Source organism: Mytilus californianus, unplaced genomic scaffold (genome assembly GCF_021869535.1).
Source record: "Mytilus californianus isolate M0D057914Y unplaced genomic scaffold, xbMytCali1.0.p SCAF_7, whole genome shotgun sequence".
In the NCBI taxonomy this organism is placed as follows: domain Eukaryota; kingdom Metazoa; phylum Mollusca; class Bivalvia; order Mytilida; family Mytilidae; genus Mytilus; species Mytilus californianus.
The window spans coordinates 73,242,309-73,261,209 of NW_026262723.1; the positions used below are offsets into that span (position 1 = coordinate 73,242,309).

General features: G+C 32.6%; 1 protein-coding gene across 1 annotated transcript; it reads left to right on the plus strand.

The window, feature by feature from the left end:
• The first annotated feature begins 141 nt into the window (after positions 1–141).
• Positions 142–18,282, plus strand: LOC127709244 (uncharacterized). The gene is made up of 11 exons (XM_052214661.1): positions 142–303; positions 1,551–1,688; positions 2,785–2,889; positions 3,936–4,006; positions 5,276–5,348; positions 6,225–6,323; positions 7,476–7,712; positions 8,849–8,969; positions 12,058–12,124; positions 13,844–17,262; positions 17,313–18,282. Exons 1-10 carry the CDS (start codon positions 157–159, stop codon positions 16,089–16,091), a joined length of 3,306 nt encoding a protein of 1,101 aa, XP_052070621.1. The 5' UTR covers positions 142–156; the 3' UTR covers positions 16,092–17,262; positions 17,313–18,282.
• The last annotated feature ends 619 nt before the right edge of the window (positions 18,283–18,901 follow it).

Sequence of the window (18,901 nt, forward strand, 5' to 3'; positions counted from 1 at the left end):
ATGTAAAATAGTATCATTAGCTTTGTAAATATTAGCTTAAAGACTATACAAAATCACAGGAGGCATGTCACTAAAATATCTTACTACTTTGAATTAAACAAAGCAAATGTTTATAATTGATATTAACGTAAGCGACATAACTTCTTTTGTGTGAAAATGTCGTCCGACGAGGAATCGGATGAAATCGAAGATCAAGAAAAATTAGAAGAAAAAGTAGACTTTACATCGTCCAGACAGGCAAAAAAAGAAGCAAGACTTAATCAAATTATTTTCGAAAACGAACATAAAGCCAAAATAAGAAAAGTATGCAAACATTTATCACTACTTTGTAGCTACACTTACACTTTTAGTACAGACTACAGTCCAAATAAATCATATAACTTTATCAGCACATCAGCACAAAATGTGCACCATAATTAAGTTACCTTGTTTTGTAACCTCCGTTGCCATAAGGGTTACAAAAGTTACATTGGTTGCACACATGGGAGAAATTAACTTTCATATTGCAATGTATTGTTTTTCCAGGTCGCAACATTAACTAACAATTATTCAGTAACATGAACATGATGAATGGGGGTCGGGATCAGGGTTATGCATCATGATGACTGATGTACAAATTATGGTTATATTGAAATTATAATTATTTGGTTTTGAGCATTCCTGATCTTGGTAAATCCAGATGCACAAACTTAAGTGTTTTCATTTTTATATGATTGAGGTTGTTAATCATGTTAATGTTATAGTAGTTATTCTGATTAAATGACATTTTTGACCCAACTTTTGCATTTTCTGACAAGCCTTTTGAAATTTATAATGCTTAAGATCTATAAGTAGGAAAAATGATCAGCAAGATCTAAAAATAAATAAGCATAAACAAAATCCTTAATTGTTTTCTCATCAGTGACATCACTTGCCATCTGTCCTCAGTCATTTTGTACCCCAAATGACATGTTGTAGGGGACAGAATTACACGACTGGCTTCTGTCCATCTATCTGGTCTTAGTAAGGGCTCTCATGTGTACAATTCTTGTCAGATTTTTATTAAATTTATATAAAAAAGGTTTTTCATAAGTTATGTCCCTTAAAACATGACCAAGGGTAAAAAAAAATATGGGTAAAATAATCATCTATCTTCCATACATGTACCTTTATAGATTGAGAAAATCTGATGGTCAAAAATGTTTATAATGTAAGAACTTCCAACTGTTCTTTTTCACCAACTTAAAAGCTGAATCACAGTGTGTGGCATGTATAAGTCAACATTGCCTAGTTGTCACCCTTGAATGACAATTTTTACATATTATTGTGGTTTTATTAAGGAACCACACATGTATATTATATAGAGAGAAGCTTTACATAACAAAATTATCAGAAGGACAATATGTACAAATAAGTCCATACTACATATAGTTTATGCACAAATACCAGTAAATATTAATGGAGTTAAAGCTTACTTAAAAAGTCTTTGATTTAGAAACAGTTGAACAATTTTGGGATTGTTTTCTATGTTAGTACCTTTAGACTTAAAGATGACTCTTGAATTTTTACAGGTTTCAAAAATATTAAAGAAAAAAGACCATGATATAACAGATGAAGAAAAAGATATTTTAAGACAATCTCCAGAAATAACTAATAGATTGGTTAAATTAAAAGAAAGGAGAGGAACATTAAAACAAAGAGTATTAGAGGTACTGCATCTGGTATATGTATATTGACATGTTGTTTTTATTGTATAATAATTATTTTTTCCCTTGTGCAAGAGGGTTGAGCCCAATGGCCAAGCCCATGGTAAATGTAATTTTTAGTATGTGTACCATGCTCATTTTGACGTGGCTCATTTCTGTTTTTAACTTGCTTAACCCATAAAAGTAGTCTTAACAGTTACTTGTAGTCCATCAGTGTGCTTAATAAAACTAAACCAATAATATAAAAATAAGGAGATGTGGTATGATTGCCAATGAGACAATTCTCCACAAGAGACCAAATGACACAAAAATTAACAACTATAGGTCTTCAACAAAGAGTAAAACGTTAACCCATACCGCATAGTCAGCAATAAAAGGCTCCTAAATGACAAATGTAAAAAATTTCAAACGAGAAAACTAATGCTGGCCTGATTTATGTACAAAACATTTGGATTGGCAAAGATGTCTTTACAAGAGTTAATTACCTAAAGACATGATGTTATTGCAAATTTAGTGTACAAATAGAAAAACACCTTGTTCTTTTGTTTCTGACGGATCCATCAGGCAAAATATTTCTGGAGATCTTCTGTAATTCCATAATATTATTAACATAATTCTCAAGGAATGATTTTTATTGAAGACTGAAATAGAATTTTAGCTAGTCTTTGTACATCAAGTTTATATTTTTTTCAATTTATTTTCACATATCTGTGTAGTGGTTACATGATTATGTATGAATGACATTTTGTTATAATTTATTTATGGATAACTGGTTTCCTTTAGAACTCTTTCAGCTTTTAAATAAAATAGAAAGTCAACAACACTCATTTTAAGCCACTGGTTGAAAGTTAAATCTCTTGTCTTTAAAGTTTATGTTTACCTCACAGAGATCCTCTTCAGCACTTCGGCTTTAGTTGATTTAACTAAAGTAATGGTACTATAAGTTGTAACTACTTAGACAATGTTTCCAAAACACAAACTTATGATAAAAGTAGAGATAAGTTACAGCAGTGTAGTTGACAGTTGTATAATGCCCCACCAGGACAGGACTAGCATCTATGTCAAATCTACTTGATAATTGTATACAATCTTGTTCTAGATTGAAGATCCTGTTGAGGAACTGGAGTTGAAATGTGAAGAACTAGCTGAAGCTATTAGACATTCCAATAAAGTTGTTGTATATACAGGTGCTGGTATAAGTACGGTAAGTTTCTTTCTCAGATCCCTAATATACACACTCCGATATTTAATTAGCTCTCAGTCTGTGTGGATAATTACAATAAGTTTTTTTTCCAAGATCCCTATTACACACACTCTGACATTTACCTAGCTCTGTGTGGATAATAGAGAACAACCATAACTATACAAAATTATGTGAATTGGGGACTAGCATATTCAGATTCAGTAATTATAAAGCATAGCCTTTTTAATGTTATGTAAACATGGAACATTATGTTATGTAAATGAGAAAAAATGGTATGATTGCCAATGAGACAACTCTCCAACAGAGACTAAATGACGTAGAAGTTAACAATTATAGATCACTGTATGGCCTTCAACAATGAGCAAAACTCATAATGCACAGCAACCTATAAATGGCCCCGATATGACAAATATAAAACAATTCAAATGAGAAAACTAACGGCCTGATCTATGTACAAAACAATAATAAAAGAACAAATAGGATATACAGCAACAAAAGACAATCACTGAATTACAGGCTCCAGACTTGGGACTTAGCTCTCTTTCAAAGGTTTATAAAAAATGGATTGTAATATGGGATATGAATCTGATGGAATTTAGTTAAAACCAAAAGCTATACTTTAAATATGAAGAAAGTAATGAAACAGCCAGTTTCACCACACAGATTGATTCATTGTTTAAAAGGACCTTTTTGATTATCTACTGTAAACCAACTTATTTTCGCGACTTTCGCGAGTAGAAAAATAATGCGAAAATAAATAGTCGCGAATATGTAAAACTTGGATCTTTCCTTATTAAACTACATCAAGTCAATTAGAAAATTGCGAAATTAAATAGCCGTGAAGTGGACTAGAAAGGGTTAAACGCGAAATAAAGTATCCGCAAAAATAAGTTGGTTTACAGTATTTGTTTTGTGTTGCAGTCTTATTGATGTATGCTCTACATTTTGTATTTATGAATTTCTGAATTGACCTGAAAGTAGTAAATGTACTACATGTAGAAGTCATGTACACACATTTTTCATAATAAAATTTTTACTTTATATAGGCAGCCTCTATACCGGACTACAGGGGACCAAATGGAGTTTGGACACTGCTACAAAAGGGACAACAACCCAAGTAGGTTTTCTAAAAGCTCACATAATTCAATTGTCTCCCTCTTCCATTTCTTGCAATTCAATTTTCAGCACTATGAATATACTGCAGAACTATTGAAGTGGCCACAGCTGTATGTCAGATCTTTTTCATGTTTGTAAGATTCCAAACCTTACCTGTTCAATTTCAATCATTCAAATATCTGGTACAATTTTATTGTGTGTGTCTTTTGACCTGACAATAAATTATTGAGGATTTGTAAGATAAAGATAATAATGGCATCTTTGTCAAGATAATTACTGTAAAAAAATCAAGTTCCAATAAATCCTGGGAGAATAAAGCATATATTGGTCATCCCACAGTAGGGGTTACAAAAATTGGGACAATGTATTGTTATTTTAAAGGGATAGTAACACAAAAAAACTGGATAAAACAGATAGTTAAAACATTTGACTATATGATATTGATTGTCAACACTCATAGTAAAGCCATTATCTTAAAGACTTACCACATAAAATCAACCATGATTAGTAAAGCAGGCGAGACATTTCAGCTTGTTCACTTTTGTTTATCAAATTCTCTTCAATTTTGTATAAAAGCTTTCAATTATCAAAATCTTGAAAAACTGCAATGGTTGAGGAATCAATTTTTGGGGAGGTGGGGGCTAATAAAAATATTCCATATTAATAATTTTGGAGTATGGGGTATGTGAGTTTGCTCTCTAAGAGTTCTATAGTTTTGGCTGTGGCCTCAAAAGGGTAAACACATATGAAATTCAACTGTCTCAAGAAAAGTGAGAATACCGGTACTCAGATTTCTGAAATCAGCAGAAACAATATTTATCCTTTCCCTCATTGTTCCTCTCCATATCAGATGACATTTCAAATTAAAAGAAAATAAATTTTCAGTAAATCAAAAATACATGAACTTTGAAGTTAAAATATACAGAAGAATCATACAAAATTAAATCCATTAGTATCATCAATTCTAGCATTGTAAAAAGATAGTCATGTGGTCAACACTATTTAGAAAAAGCACTGGGCACTTTTATATTTTTAATTGTCAGATTTGATCACTACAATAGTAGAGGATCATTATGTTTATCATAAAGTTGTGGATACATCAAAAAATTATTACACATGTTCACTATAATGCAAACGTTTTAATATAAATGTTAAATTAGGATGTTGACCTAGATTTTATGGTTCACCTATCATGATAATGTGATAGTGTGAGTGGGATTTATGTCCAAAGGTCACATATTTTTGTTTCACCTGTTATTGAATATTACAGAGCTCAAGATTTATGTGATGCTAAACCTACATTGACACATATGAGTATCAAGAAGTTAGAAGATGCAGGGCATGTAAGTATGAAATGAGATAATTTATGAAGTAGCTGATATGGAATTTTATTCATTTATTTAACAAAGTCATAGCAGGAATGTCATTCATTACTTTGTGAGATGTTTCTGTTAACAATATCATTCATCTTGTAGTTTCTTGTTTAAATCTAAATGTAAAACTTTAGAGATTTAATTCTGGATTATGAGACAACGAATCAATGCAAGAACTGACAAAATACTACATTATACAAAGTATATAAAGTTAAGTCATTTGTTATGCCAGTAAAGATTTTTAACTTTTGTAGATGTGATGATGATACAGGATAATTAAAGTAGCTCTTGACCAACTCTTTTAAAAGATTCAAACAATGTCATGGACCATAAAAACAGGTCAATTTTGATTTTGGTAGTTTTGACATTTACAGTTCAAAAGTCATGCTCCTTAGTGACCTCGAACATTGGTATTTCTTTGGTTCCACTAGATAAATAAAATACCACATGACCAAAACTTTTAAGATTTTAACACAATGTTATGAAACATAAAATACAGGTCACATTCAGTTTGAATTTTGGTTGTAGAATTTACTGTTAAAGAGTTTTTGCAAGCAGGGTTATCAGTGATTACTAGATCCTCTTATTCCAGTTTCTTTTAACTGTTGTTTCAAAAATATGCATGAATAGTATATGAATACGAATTTGATTCATCAAAATTGATGTATTTGTTGTTTGTTAAGCATCAGTTTCAAATATTACATGTATTTTAAGGAGGACCTCAAATTGAAGTCTAAAATAAGAAAATTTATTAAAGTGTGATTAAGAGTTTTCAAGAAAGAAATCATGGCATGATTCGATTCATTATCAAGTTATTTTACCTATTTAGATATATCTAACTTCCAGGTAACACATGTTGTATCTCAGAACTGTGATGGTTTACATATGAGAAGTGGTCTTAACAGAAGAAAATTATCAGAAATCCATGGAAATATGTACATAGAGGTATGTAAACACGATCGCATTTGGAATCACTAATTTTGCATTGCCCATTTATTCTTTCATCTGTCCTCAAAATACAGCTGCTGGTGATATCTTGTTGAACTGTTTGACTATTTACTCAGATGAGTACACTATGTTACAAATGGTAATTTTCATCCCTCTGCAATGGAAATGTAAATTCTATAGAAAATTGAATTGTAAGTGCTCTCAAGCCTAAATTTCTTGTTTGGTTTTGAATTGAAAATGAAGTTTATCAGCAATGCCTTGGGCAGTGCCGATCATTCATTTCAACATTTCAATATGTCCCGTTGAAATGTAAGTTCTAGTGAAAATTGCATTGTAAGTGCATTCAAGCCTACATTTCTTGTCAGGTTTTTGTGAAATTTATATCAAAGGTGTATATCAGCAGGACTTTAGACTGGTTCAATAATCAGTGCAGATCAACTATTTTTACAGGACGTATGCCCCTTGGAAAAAGAAATTCTCTGGAAAATTGCATTGTCAGCGATTTCACACCTTCATTTCCTGTAGGATATTTTTGAAAAAGTAAAGAACCAAAAAAAATGTATTTAATACTGTAAATTCAGAAATTAATGCAAGGTTTTTATTAATGCGAATAATGTGACAAGGTGATTATCGCATTAATAAGACCTCGCATTCTGATATCTCAATAATTTCTGAATTTACAGTACTTTTATCCCTCTCCATGAGTGGGGCTAGATTGTATCCACCTTGTCCATCCGTCTGTCCATTCTTCCATCAAATATTTCTGTCACACCTTTTTCTGATACTACTTTTACCTGTGAGTACATTTAAGAACTTTTGAAAACTTTCTTCCTGTTTGCTGATACTTTAAAATTTTCAATATATTGAATGAACTTTAAAAAATTTGACATATTTCTCCAGTACAGGAGTTGTAAAATGTGAGCACGTTTTCAACTTGCACATTACATATCTGCCTTGGCTTGTCGGTCAAGTACAAAGCAGGATTTATTTTCATATCACATTTTCATGTTTACTTCCTCAATATGCATTTAATTTTCTTTTAAACTTTAAAACAGCCATCATCATCATCTCAATAATGTTAAGCAAACAAAAAACAATCAATCTATATTACTAAACTTATTTAATGATTCTACTTACTGTCTTTCTCAGATTTGTTACAGTTGCAGGCCACATCAAGAGTACATCCGACTATTTGATGTGACTGAGAAGACAGGAGTGAGACGTCACCAGACAGACAGGAATTGTCACACCTGTAAACAGCCACTTAAGGATACTATAGTACACTTTGGGGAGAAGGGAGGGATGAAATGTCCATACAGGTGGAAAGAGGCTGCTAAAGCTGCTGATAGATGTGATATTATCCTGTGTCTAGGATCTAGTCTCAAGGTTGGTTCTTATATTATCCTATGTATAGGATCTAGTGTCAAGGTTGGTTCTGATATAATCCTGTGTCTAGGATCTAGTCTAAAGGTTGGTTCTAATATAATCCTGTGTCTAGGATCTAGTCTCAAGGTTGGTTCTGATATAAACCTGTGTCTGGGATCTAGTCTCAAGGTTGGTTCTGATATTTTCCTGTGTCTAGGATCTAGTCTCAAGGTTGGTTCTGATATAATCTTGTGTCTAGGATCTACTCTCGAGGTTGGTTCTGATATGAACCTGTGTCTAGGATCTAGTCTCAAGGATGTTTCTGATATTATCCTATGTCTAGGATCTAGTCTCAAGGTTGGTTCTGATATTTTCCTGTGTCTAGGTTCTAGTCTCAAGGTTGGTTCTGATATTATCCTATGTCTAGGATCTAGTCTCAAGGTTGGTTATGATATAATTCTGTGTCTAGGATATAGTCTCGATGTTGGTTATGATATAATTCTGTGTCTAGGATCTAGTCTCAAGATTGGTTCTGATATAATCCTGTGTCTAGGATCTAGTCTCATGGTTGGTTCTGATATAATCCTATGTCTAGGATCTAGTCTACAGGTTGGTTCTGGTATCATCCTATGTCTAGGATCTAGTCTCAAGGTTGGTTCTGATATAATCCTGTGTGTAGGATCTAGTGTCAAGGTTGATTCTGATATAATCCTGTGTCTAGGATCTAATCTCCTGGTTGGTTCTGATAAAATCCTGTGTCTAGGATCTAGTCCCAAGGTTGGTTCTTATATAATCCTGTGTCTAGGATCTAGTCTCAAGGTTGATTCTGATATAATCTTGTGTCTAGGATCTAGTCTGATGGTTGTTTCTGATATGATTCTGTTTCTAAGATAATATAAAAGTTAAAAAATTTGAAAGATTGCCAATTAGACAACTCTACATCAGACACCAAATGACAGAGAAGTAAGCAACTATAGGTAGCCGTACAGCCTTTAACAATGAACAAAACCCATGTCCTGTGTCTAGGATCTTGGCTTATAGTTGGTTCTGATAATACTGATAACACTGTCTCAAGAACATTATTGTTATTTGTAGTTTTGATGTTCATATTATCCCCTTTATTGAATTCTTAATAGGCTATATTTTCTGTTATATAGATACTGAAAAAATACTCATGTTTATGGTGTATGGACAGAAAAATGAAGAATAGGCCACAATTGTATATAGTTAACTTACAGTGGACACCGAGAGATGATGCCGCTACTATGAAAATCAATGGTAAATTTAAACATATGATGGTCTTGGGTGCGTGTGAGAAGGAGAGGTCAGATGCCCATGATACAAGATCACATGAAACAACAAGAAGTTCTAAAACTTTCTGTAAAATCAGACCAATAAAAAACAGTATTATATAATTTGGTTTCAATATTAGAAATATTATACTATAGGTTATGAGCTAAGGATATATTCTAACATGACGTTCTTCAAACACTTTGAGTACACACCTGTGGTAAAATATGAATATATTGTTTGGGCTGTTCCGATCGTACTCCCGCATCATATGCTTTTTTATGAATGAGCTACCTGACGTCATAGAACGATGACATAAGAATATAAGCATTTTTACGGGAAAATACACGCTTATGAAACCGAAAATCATCACAACAAGGAAACGTAAACAAACGATGCTAAAATGTGTTATATAAGACATATAAAAACAATTATCATGTAGATTCATCAAAATCTATCTAAATATGTCATTGTAAATAGTTTATGCATGCCATTTATTCAGTTTGCTCCGTTCTTTTACGTCAATTTAATAGTGCGTTTATTTATGGGAACGGCAAATAATGCCTTCACCTAGAGCGCTTCAATCCAAAAGAATTGCTGTATTTGTCCTATTAGAATCGAAATAATTCATGGGGGCTTGAATATATCGTGATTTTACCACGGGTTGTCCCTTTATGCCGATATTTTACCCCTCGCTATCGCTCAGGGTAAAATATTTGTCATAAAGGGCCAACCCGTAGTAAAATCACGATATATTCAAGCCCCCATGAATTATTTCTTAATTTTTATATAGAAGACTCATCAGTAAGTTTTGTCATGAACATGCATGAAATATTTGCCACTGGATATTAAGCAACCAACAATCAATCAATTATCAGTCTGTCAAGGATTCTGTTGTCATACGTTTTAACCAGTATAACACTTATATTTCTCAACTTATTTATTATTTCGACCATTCATCCAGTAAGTTCATCATAACTTTCTTGTCAGTTACAAAAACATTTTAATTGTCTTGCCTTAACAGAGTCAAAAAGTGGTTCATAGGTATTCTGTTTCCAGCGCCGGCGGCAGCATTGTCAACAATGTATTAGTTTTTGATTAGGTCAGTTTATGGGGAACCACTAGTAATAGGTCAATGATATTTGGTATGCAGTTGTATCAGCACTGGCACATCTAATTTCCATAGAGATTTTTTGGCCCTGCCAACTTAGTCATGGTCTATTGACTTTGAAACTTTTGCTTAATTTACATGTATTAGTTTGTGATTAGGTCAGTTTATGGGGAACCACTAGTGGCAGGTCAATGATATTTGGTATGCGTATGTAATAGCATTGGCACATCTCATTTCCATGGAGATTGTTTGGCCCTGTACCTTCAGTCATGGTCTTTTGACTGAATATTTTGCATAACTTACTTGTTAAAGTATTGCTATTTTGATTTCAACATTTGCATTGTACTTTCAAAATAAGTCAAAGGTGAGACATATCTCTGTGTCAACAGTTTATTTTACATTTGAGTTCTTTTGAATTTGAATTAAAGATATTTATTATCAATGCCTGTTTTAAAATCCATTATCATAAAATCCTCCCCATTTTGTATTGCCTTGACGGAGTCCAAAAGCGAGACATAGGTATGCTGTTTCAGGTGTAGGAGGTGGCGGCGTCAACAATATATTAGTTTGTGATTAGGTCTAGTTTATGGTGAACCACTAGTGGTAGGTCAATGATATTTGGGATGCAGTTGTATTAGCATTGGCACATCTCATTACCATGGAGAATATTTGGCCCAGCCCCCTCAGTCATGGTCTATTGACTTTGAAACTTTGCTTAATTTACATGTATTAGTTGGTGATCAGGTCAGCTTATTGGGAACCACTAGTGGTATGCAGTTGTTTAAGCATTGGCATATCTCATTTCCATGCAGATTATTTGGCCCCGTCCCCTCAGTCATGGTCTATTGGCTTTGAAACTTATGCTTAGTTTTCATGTATTAGTTTTTGATTAGGTCAGTTTAGGGGGAACCATAAGTGGTAGGTCAATGATAATTGGTATGCAGTTGTATAAGAATTAGCACATCTCATTTTTATGGAGAATATTTGATCCTAACCCCTCAGTGATTGTCTATTGACTTTGAAACTTTTGCTTAGTTTACATGTATTAGTTTGTGATTAGGTCAGTTTAAGATGAACCACTAATGTTAAGTCAATGATATTTGGTATGCGAATGTATTGGCATTTGCAAGTTTCATTTCCATGGAGATTATATAACCCCACCTCCTCATTATAGTTCATTGACTTTGAAACTTTTACTTAGTTTACAAGTTAATGTTTGTGTTTAGGTTTGTTTAAAGGGAACAACTTATGAAAAGTCAATGGTATTTGGTATGCAGTTGTATTAGCATTGGCACATCTCATTTCCATGGAAATTGTTTAGCCCTGTACCTTCAGTTATGGTTCATTGACTTTGAATACTTGCATAACTTACATGTTAAAGTATTGCTATTTTAATTTTAACATTTGCATTTTCAAAATAACAAGTAGGCGAGACAATCTCTGTGTTTACAGTTTATTAGATAGGGAATTGTAAATAAATTGCTTTCATAAAAATATGTGCTATACTTGTCACCTGGATAGCATCTTTATTTTTTTTCAGAATATCATAACGTTTTCATGTAATGAATAATATTAAGATCTTGAATGTATAGAATCGTCAGACAGGGAATGTCTCTTTCTAGAGGGAATTTGAAGAATGAATACTTTGTTAATGTTTGTACAATGGTCTTCTGACATGGATGCCACTTACTTTCTATTCCAGTTAACTTTAAAATTCAGTAGAAAAATTTAGTATTTGATATTCAAACCTTGCATAGGTTTGATTGTCAGGAAATTTTACAGTTGCAAACTGCCTTTTACTTTGTTTCACTTTGGAAAGTTTTTTTGTTATTTGGAACAATTCAAAAAACAAATTATAGAAAATTTGATAGTACTTTTCATGCTAAACCATAATTTTGAAATAGATTTGTACATACTGTACTGTATATAATCTTTTCACCTATTTTGTCCATGTTTTTATTACAGGTCGATGCGATGATGTAATGAGACGAGTGATGAGACATCTTGGTTACTCTATACCTGAGTATTTTGAGTATGTATTGTATATCAATTATCATACCCCCAAAAAGTCTTATATAAATACAATGTAGCTTTGATTTCTTGTCCCGGTTTGTCTATACTTTTGGTCCTTTTTTGTTGTATCAGCTCTACAATGTTTGTATAAGGTGTTAGGTTTTCAAATATGTTTGCCTGGAGCATCACTGAAGAGACATTAATAGTTATTATGCATATCTGGTGCAGTACAAATTGGTACCGTTAATCAGTAAATGTTAGCAGATCATATAAAATTTCTATGGTTATTCATTTTGTTAAACCTTTATTTAGAGCAATGTACAAATTAGACTTTAATGATCGAATGATTCATTCACTCACAATATACTGAAAGTACTTCTATTTGTGGGATACCAAAAGTGTCCAATGAACTATAACAACTGTTGTCCAAATCAAGATATGGAAAGATCCCTATGTAGGTTTGACTACATGAATATGGGCATATAATCTAGAGAATACATTGAATATCAGCCAGTGCACGAAAATTGATTCCCATGTATAAAAGTAATTTCACAGTAATATAATCAATAAAGGCCATTATTTGTTGTCAACCAGTAAATGTTAAGTTTTTGTAGTCCCATTGTACTTTCCATTGAAAATGTAATTATACACAGGTGAAACAAAACATATATAATTAATTTACTTACCAGAAAAAAAGTGATGAAATCTGTGTAATTTATGACTGAATATTTATGAAATCCAGCCAAACACAATAGATAAAAGGATCTGGAGAATATGTCAATAAAACAGCAACCAAACAATACTAAAAGCAAAAGGACATCTCATGTATTCTATTTTATTAAAGTGAAATATTTTCAATTTACACTTGTTTGTACTGATGTTTGTCAGTATCAGTCTTGTTCAGCCATTTTATCTATCATTGTTAAAGCTTCGTGTTGATCAAATTTACACTTTGATATTGAGGTGTATATCTATCAGTTATTGCATATGTTCATGATATGATCTTTAATCTAGATTTCTTTGAAAGCTACAATATGTATTTCAGCAAAAACTGTAATAGATATGTTGGGAAATATCTTCACAATCAACGATAATTGATAACCAAAAATCCCAAGTGATTTAAATACATTGTACTAAATTAACCCCTTTTAGTCGTTATTGTCCTTAAATAACAAATTTTAGCATTTTTGCCTATTATCTTGAAAACTTTAATAGATAGACAGAGACTGTAAAGAGCAAAAATAGATCTAAAGAAATCTAAAAATGATTGAAACCATTTATTGACTCCTTTACAGTGATGTAGGAGTTGACTAGTAAGTGTGGGGCATACTTCTGAAGAATAAAAAGCTTCATAGTCTTACTTAGTCAGTGTCCTCTATAATTTTCAATTTTTGTGTACAAAAAAAATTTGCCAAAAAATGGTGGGGGGGGGGGGGGGGGCAATTTTGCCCCCTTGCCCCCGGCTCCTACACTATTGCTGTAGAAATTTTTGGCTTTTATTTTGAAATCTATTATATATAGACAGAAACTTTGCGCAGCAACAATTCTCAGCTATTTAAGATCTCTATAAATTTATAGAAAATTGTTGATTTTTTTCTGCTTTTTATGTTAATCAAAATGACATATTTAACAAATGAGGTGATGAGTCTCCTTGGAGCATTAAGGTTGAAGATTAACATCAAATATACATAGTTGCTCATAGTGAAATTCATTCTTATAAATCTTAAATTTCTTGTAGGGAAGAAGATCCATTATTTTCTTTAGCAACATCACTTCACGAAGAAGAAAACGACACTACTAGTAAAAAGATTCTGCTAAAACCAGACATAGAAGAAATAACTAGACATAGAAATTCACAGAATGAAATTCGTAGAAATTCAACAGAATCTGAAAGGAATAAAACTTTAGCAAGATTAAGTAACACAGATTTGACTGGTTTAAAAACACTTCCTTCAAGTTCTGTTGCAGGAAGTTCAACAAATTATTCCATGGGAATAAATACTCAGGAAAAAATAAATACAGAATTAACTGTTGTAAAATCAGAGAAGATTAATGATCAAAATCATTTTATTCATAACCCTTTAGAACATCCATTAATTCATCATAACCATGCACTTAAATCAGCGTTGGAAAAAAATCATACTGAGAATTTCTACCGCTATAACGGAATATGGGCAAAATCACCATTAATTCCTTACAATCCATATTCTTTACCTCCATATCTACCTGGTGTGCCAAACGGTAGACAACAAATAAAGTTTGGTGAAGTTGCATTTCAGAAGTATGTTGATCAAGGTGATAATCAAAGGAAAGAGGTTAAAGTTGAACCAAATCTAGATTTATCTACATTTGGTGGAAAGAAACCTAAGCTGGAAAATAACCGTGCCAAAAATAATGAAGTAAACAAAAATTGTACTAATTCTCATGGCAAAATGAGATTACCGGAAGACATGCAAAAGTTAGAATCTAGAAGCAAAATGGCAATGGTCCCAAGTAAAGAAAAGTGTGCTGTGAGTCCCAGAAAATCAAAAACAAATTCAATCCGTAATAGTGGAAAATGTAGTCCAGATAGAATAGGTGATACAAAAATAGGACACACAGATCCTATATCTAATTCTACATCTGTTACACAGAGTAGCAGAGGAAGGAGGGCTAGGAAATCATTCTGTCCAAACTGTCACGGTGTTAGTGGTGACTGTCCGTGTACCGTACTAGAATCTGTAAAGAAAAGGAAACCACCATCTTGTGGTAAATGTGAAAAACATCCATGTACTTGTCCAAAAACAACAACTCTATCTATTTGTTTAATATGTAGAAATTCTCTAAATAAATGTGAATGTAAAACAAACATTTTGGAACATCCCTCCAAATGTACGGCATGCGGATTGTCAAAAACAGTGTGTAAATGTCAATGTAAAACAAACATTTTGGAACATCCCTCCAAATGTAGTGCATGTGGATTGTCAAAAACAACATGTAAGTGTCAGTCTTCCTTCAGTAAGCTTATACTGTGCCAGTTTTGTAGACACACTCCTGACAAATGTAAATGTGCTTTGAATGGCCAGACATTTCTGTTACTGTGCCCTGTTTGCCATCAGCATAAACATCTGTGCAAATGTGTGCTAAATCATACCTCTTCCTTTACTCAGGGTGCAAATGTGCCAAATTTTACAAACATGTCTAACTTACCAATGGCACCTTTAATGCCATTTTTTGACTATGCAAAATTTGCATTTCCAATGAACAATATTTCATCGCTTTACATGCCACAAGTCTTTCAGAATAATCTTATGAATGGTCTGCTGCCAAGCAATTATTTAAATGCTTTGTTACCAAGTAGCAATGTTAATCCTATGTTACCTAGCAATAGATTAACTGGTTTACAGCAGGATAAAGTTCTCAACGGAGCATATAGTGCTAGAAATGTCAATAGTTTGGTACCAGTTAATTATGTGACAAATGCATTGAAGGTAGAACCAATATTACAAGATCATTCATACTTAAATAAAGAACAGATGCAATCATTATCTCCTAACTGTGATAAACATTACCAAAGATCTCAAACTGAGAAACAGACAGTCGAAAGTGTAGCTACAAAAACGGGTTTAAAGACTGTAGAAAGAATACCTACAAGAACAGGTCTGATGACCGAAAGTATATCTACAAGAACAAGTCTGAAGAGATGTTATAGTTATGTAGATGATATTCAAAAAGCAGAAGAGGACATTGTTTCAGAAACTTCTCCAAGAAAATGTAATGTTAATCATTCCAAGATCCAGAAAAAAGAGCCTGTAGCAATCAAAAGTACAGAATCATCCAATCCTATCGTTATAGATATTGAAGAAGAAACTGAGCAGTGTGAGAGTGAAAAAGTATGTCAAGGTGATAACGAGAAAGAGGATCAAGAAAAACCTAAACTAATGAGGAGCATGTCCGTTCCAGGATGGTTTGGAAAAGGTCTCAATCTTCGAAAGAAGCGTAGATAGTAATGAATGATATTTAATGTATTTTTATATACAAAATGTTTATATTCAAGTCATTCAGGGATTTTTGTAATAATTTATATGAATATGTTTTTTTGTTTAATTGTATGGAAGTTTGGTTTGAATTGTATGGTTAATTTTCTTGTTAAAAAGAAGAAAATACTATAAGCCAATTAATTTTCATGTGTAGAAAAATTGTGCGTATATAAATTGTCTTGGTACATCACCTAAATTTGAAAATAACGAAAAATAGATAACTAATAATCCAGCTAAAAAAGGCTAAATGCCAAAAAGTATCCATGAAAATTAGTTGGTTTTATATTAATAAGTTTATGGTTTTGATAAAACTGACATACTGCAGCGCAGAATTAATTGTATTGAATTATTAACTATGTAAATAACCAACAGTACAGCCTACTGGGTAGGTTATGGTAACATACTATGTAGAATTTACCTGTTACTAACAGAATAATGTAGCATGCATGTTAGATGTTAATGATCCTATTTTCTGGTGTCGATTTTTGCCTTCTCTTACAGTTGTTGCTGTGTTCAAGACATAGATGCCACTTTATCGAATGTTTTTGTATTTTTTGGCTGATAAATGACAGTAATTTTGGTGTCAACTTTCACTATGTGTAAAAGGTTATCAGATTAGGTACAATTTAGATTTATTACCTTTGAAAGACTATTGGTACATGTTATAAAAGTAAATTAGTTTCATTTCAGTTGGAAGCATCAGATCAGGCCCATATTCATAGTCATGCTTCATTGACTTTAGAATTTCATTGTTCAAAAGTTTTTTTATCAATTCATAATTTATGGTAGATTACTGATTAGAATACTGTTGCAGATGTTCCTTGCATCTCATCTGCAAGAAGTATATGCTCATTTTTTAGACATTTACTAGTTTAATGTTTAATAATTCAAAAGCAAAAGATGAAAAAGGGAAGAATGCTGTGTAAGATTAGGGAATAAAAAATGAAAATCAATATAAATAAAAAATGTGGGTATTTTACAGTGAGACAGCAACGTGACATAACAAATGTCTATTAATACTTTCTAGTTAAGGTAAAATTTCTACAAACAATTCTTATTCTCATTGCAGATGGACTGTTAATGTTATAGTCCTGACTTGGTATGGGGACTGCAAAATGAAAGTGCCGAGCTGGATCAGGTTTTGACTTGGTATGGGGACTGCAAAATGAAAGTGCTGAGCTGGATCAGGTTTTACAGTGTGCCCAATCCTCCCAATTTTATATGACAGTCATTTCAATTTCTATTATGTATTTGTCCACATTTGGGCATGGCTGTTTATTTGTACAGTTGAATTGATATGATTTATACATCTTGCACATCGAAACAGAAACATTAAGCAAGAGCAGCCGAGGTTCCAGTTCTGAGTAGGGTACCCCTCTTAGGTCACCAGGTCACATTTAAAAAATGTCTTGGGTCACCATGTCTCTTTCTAAGCTAACAAAACATTTATTATAAATAAAATGGTTTTGAACATTTTTAAAGGTCACAAGTCCTTTTAAATGAGACCTCATGTCGCAAGGTCTCAAGGTTGCAGGTTTGATTTGACCATTTTGGAGCCTCAGTAGCTGCAAAGAATTTGTGTGTCCAGAGAGCATGCAGGCATACTCCCACAAGTATTGTCCCCAGTCAGTTCAGATACGGCTTCTGTATTATACATTTTTATGCATAAGATATTGTAAGATACATGTGCAAATAGGTACATGTAGTACTGAGATTTATGTGTATGCAGAAAGATCACATTATAGAGGCAAATTTATTTTTAAAATATATATTCTTTTTTTAATTATAGTGACCCTGGAAATGTATGAGTGCTTGTATAGCTGATAGATAAATGATTGATCAGTACTTATGTATTATGGCGGAGTGTCATTGCAAAAAATATACCTCATTACTTACTGAATGATCCATGACATAAGAAGTACTTAAGCCACAACCACTCTTGCACATCTGCATTTTATATGACACATACTGTGAATTCAGAATTTAATTCGTTCATTTATTATCGCAAATCCTTCACCTCTGGACAAGATGAGATATCTAATTAATGCGATTGCAAAAAATTTATGAAGGACATCACTACTGAAATTATGAATGCTAGCTTTTATTATTGTGAACATGATACTGTCACATTTTTTGCATCAATAAAATATTGCACTAATTTCTGCTTTAGCAGTACAGGTAGTTTCTCAACAAATTTATGTTTTAAATATGTATTTATGCTGGATCGTATGGCTTTAACATATCTCAATTAGTATGGTGTTTACATATTGAATGAAGTATGCATGTTCACACTATACTGACTTCTTTAATAGAGGTATGTTCCTTTGAACAAAACCTGCTCCAACAGAGTTGTAAGGAAGAACAACTGAAATCAACACCACATAAGTTTAAAGGTCATCATCACAAATTGGTTGATTGATATAATGTGTCTGTGTTTTCACAGTCTTAGATCTCGGGTGCAGATCCAGGATTTTAAAAAAGGAAGCCCCTAGTAAGCCAATGTTTGGAGTGATACTTGTAAAAAGTCTATGCATTTAACATATATGTAGCTCCATAAGGGGACCTGGCCCTGCCTCTGGATCTTAAGATACCTGTATAGTTTTCTGATCTATAATTTTCCTGATTGTGACATTATGACTTAGTGTGGATTCTCATGGCAGTGATGCATACATAGAAGAAGATTACCCGCTTTCCCTTTATTCTGAGTTTATACAACTCACTCAAATTTGTTTGTTACCTTGATTTTTATATTCTTAATCAATTAATGGTATTGGATC

Coding starts and splice junctions, on each gene's coding strand:
- LOC127709244 (XM_052214661.1), top strand. CDS start 157: ATGTCGTCCGACGAGGAATCGGATGAAATCGAAGATCAAGAAAAATTA. Junction 304..1,550: donor ATAAAGCCAAAATAAGAAAA/GTATGCAAACAT, acceptor GAATTTTTACAG/GTTTCAAAAATATTAAAGAA. Junction 12,125..13,843: donor TCTATACCTGAGTATTTTGA/GTATGTATTGTA, acceptor AATTTCTTGTAG/GGAAGAAGATCCATTATTTT.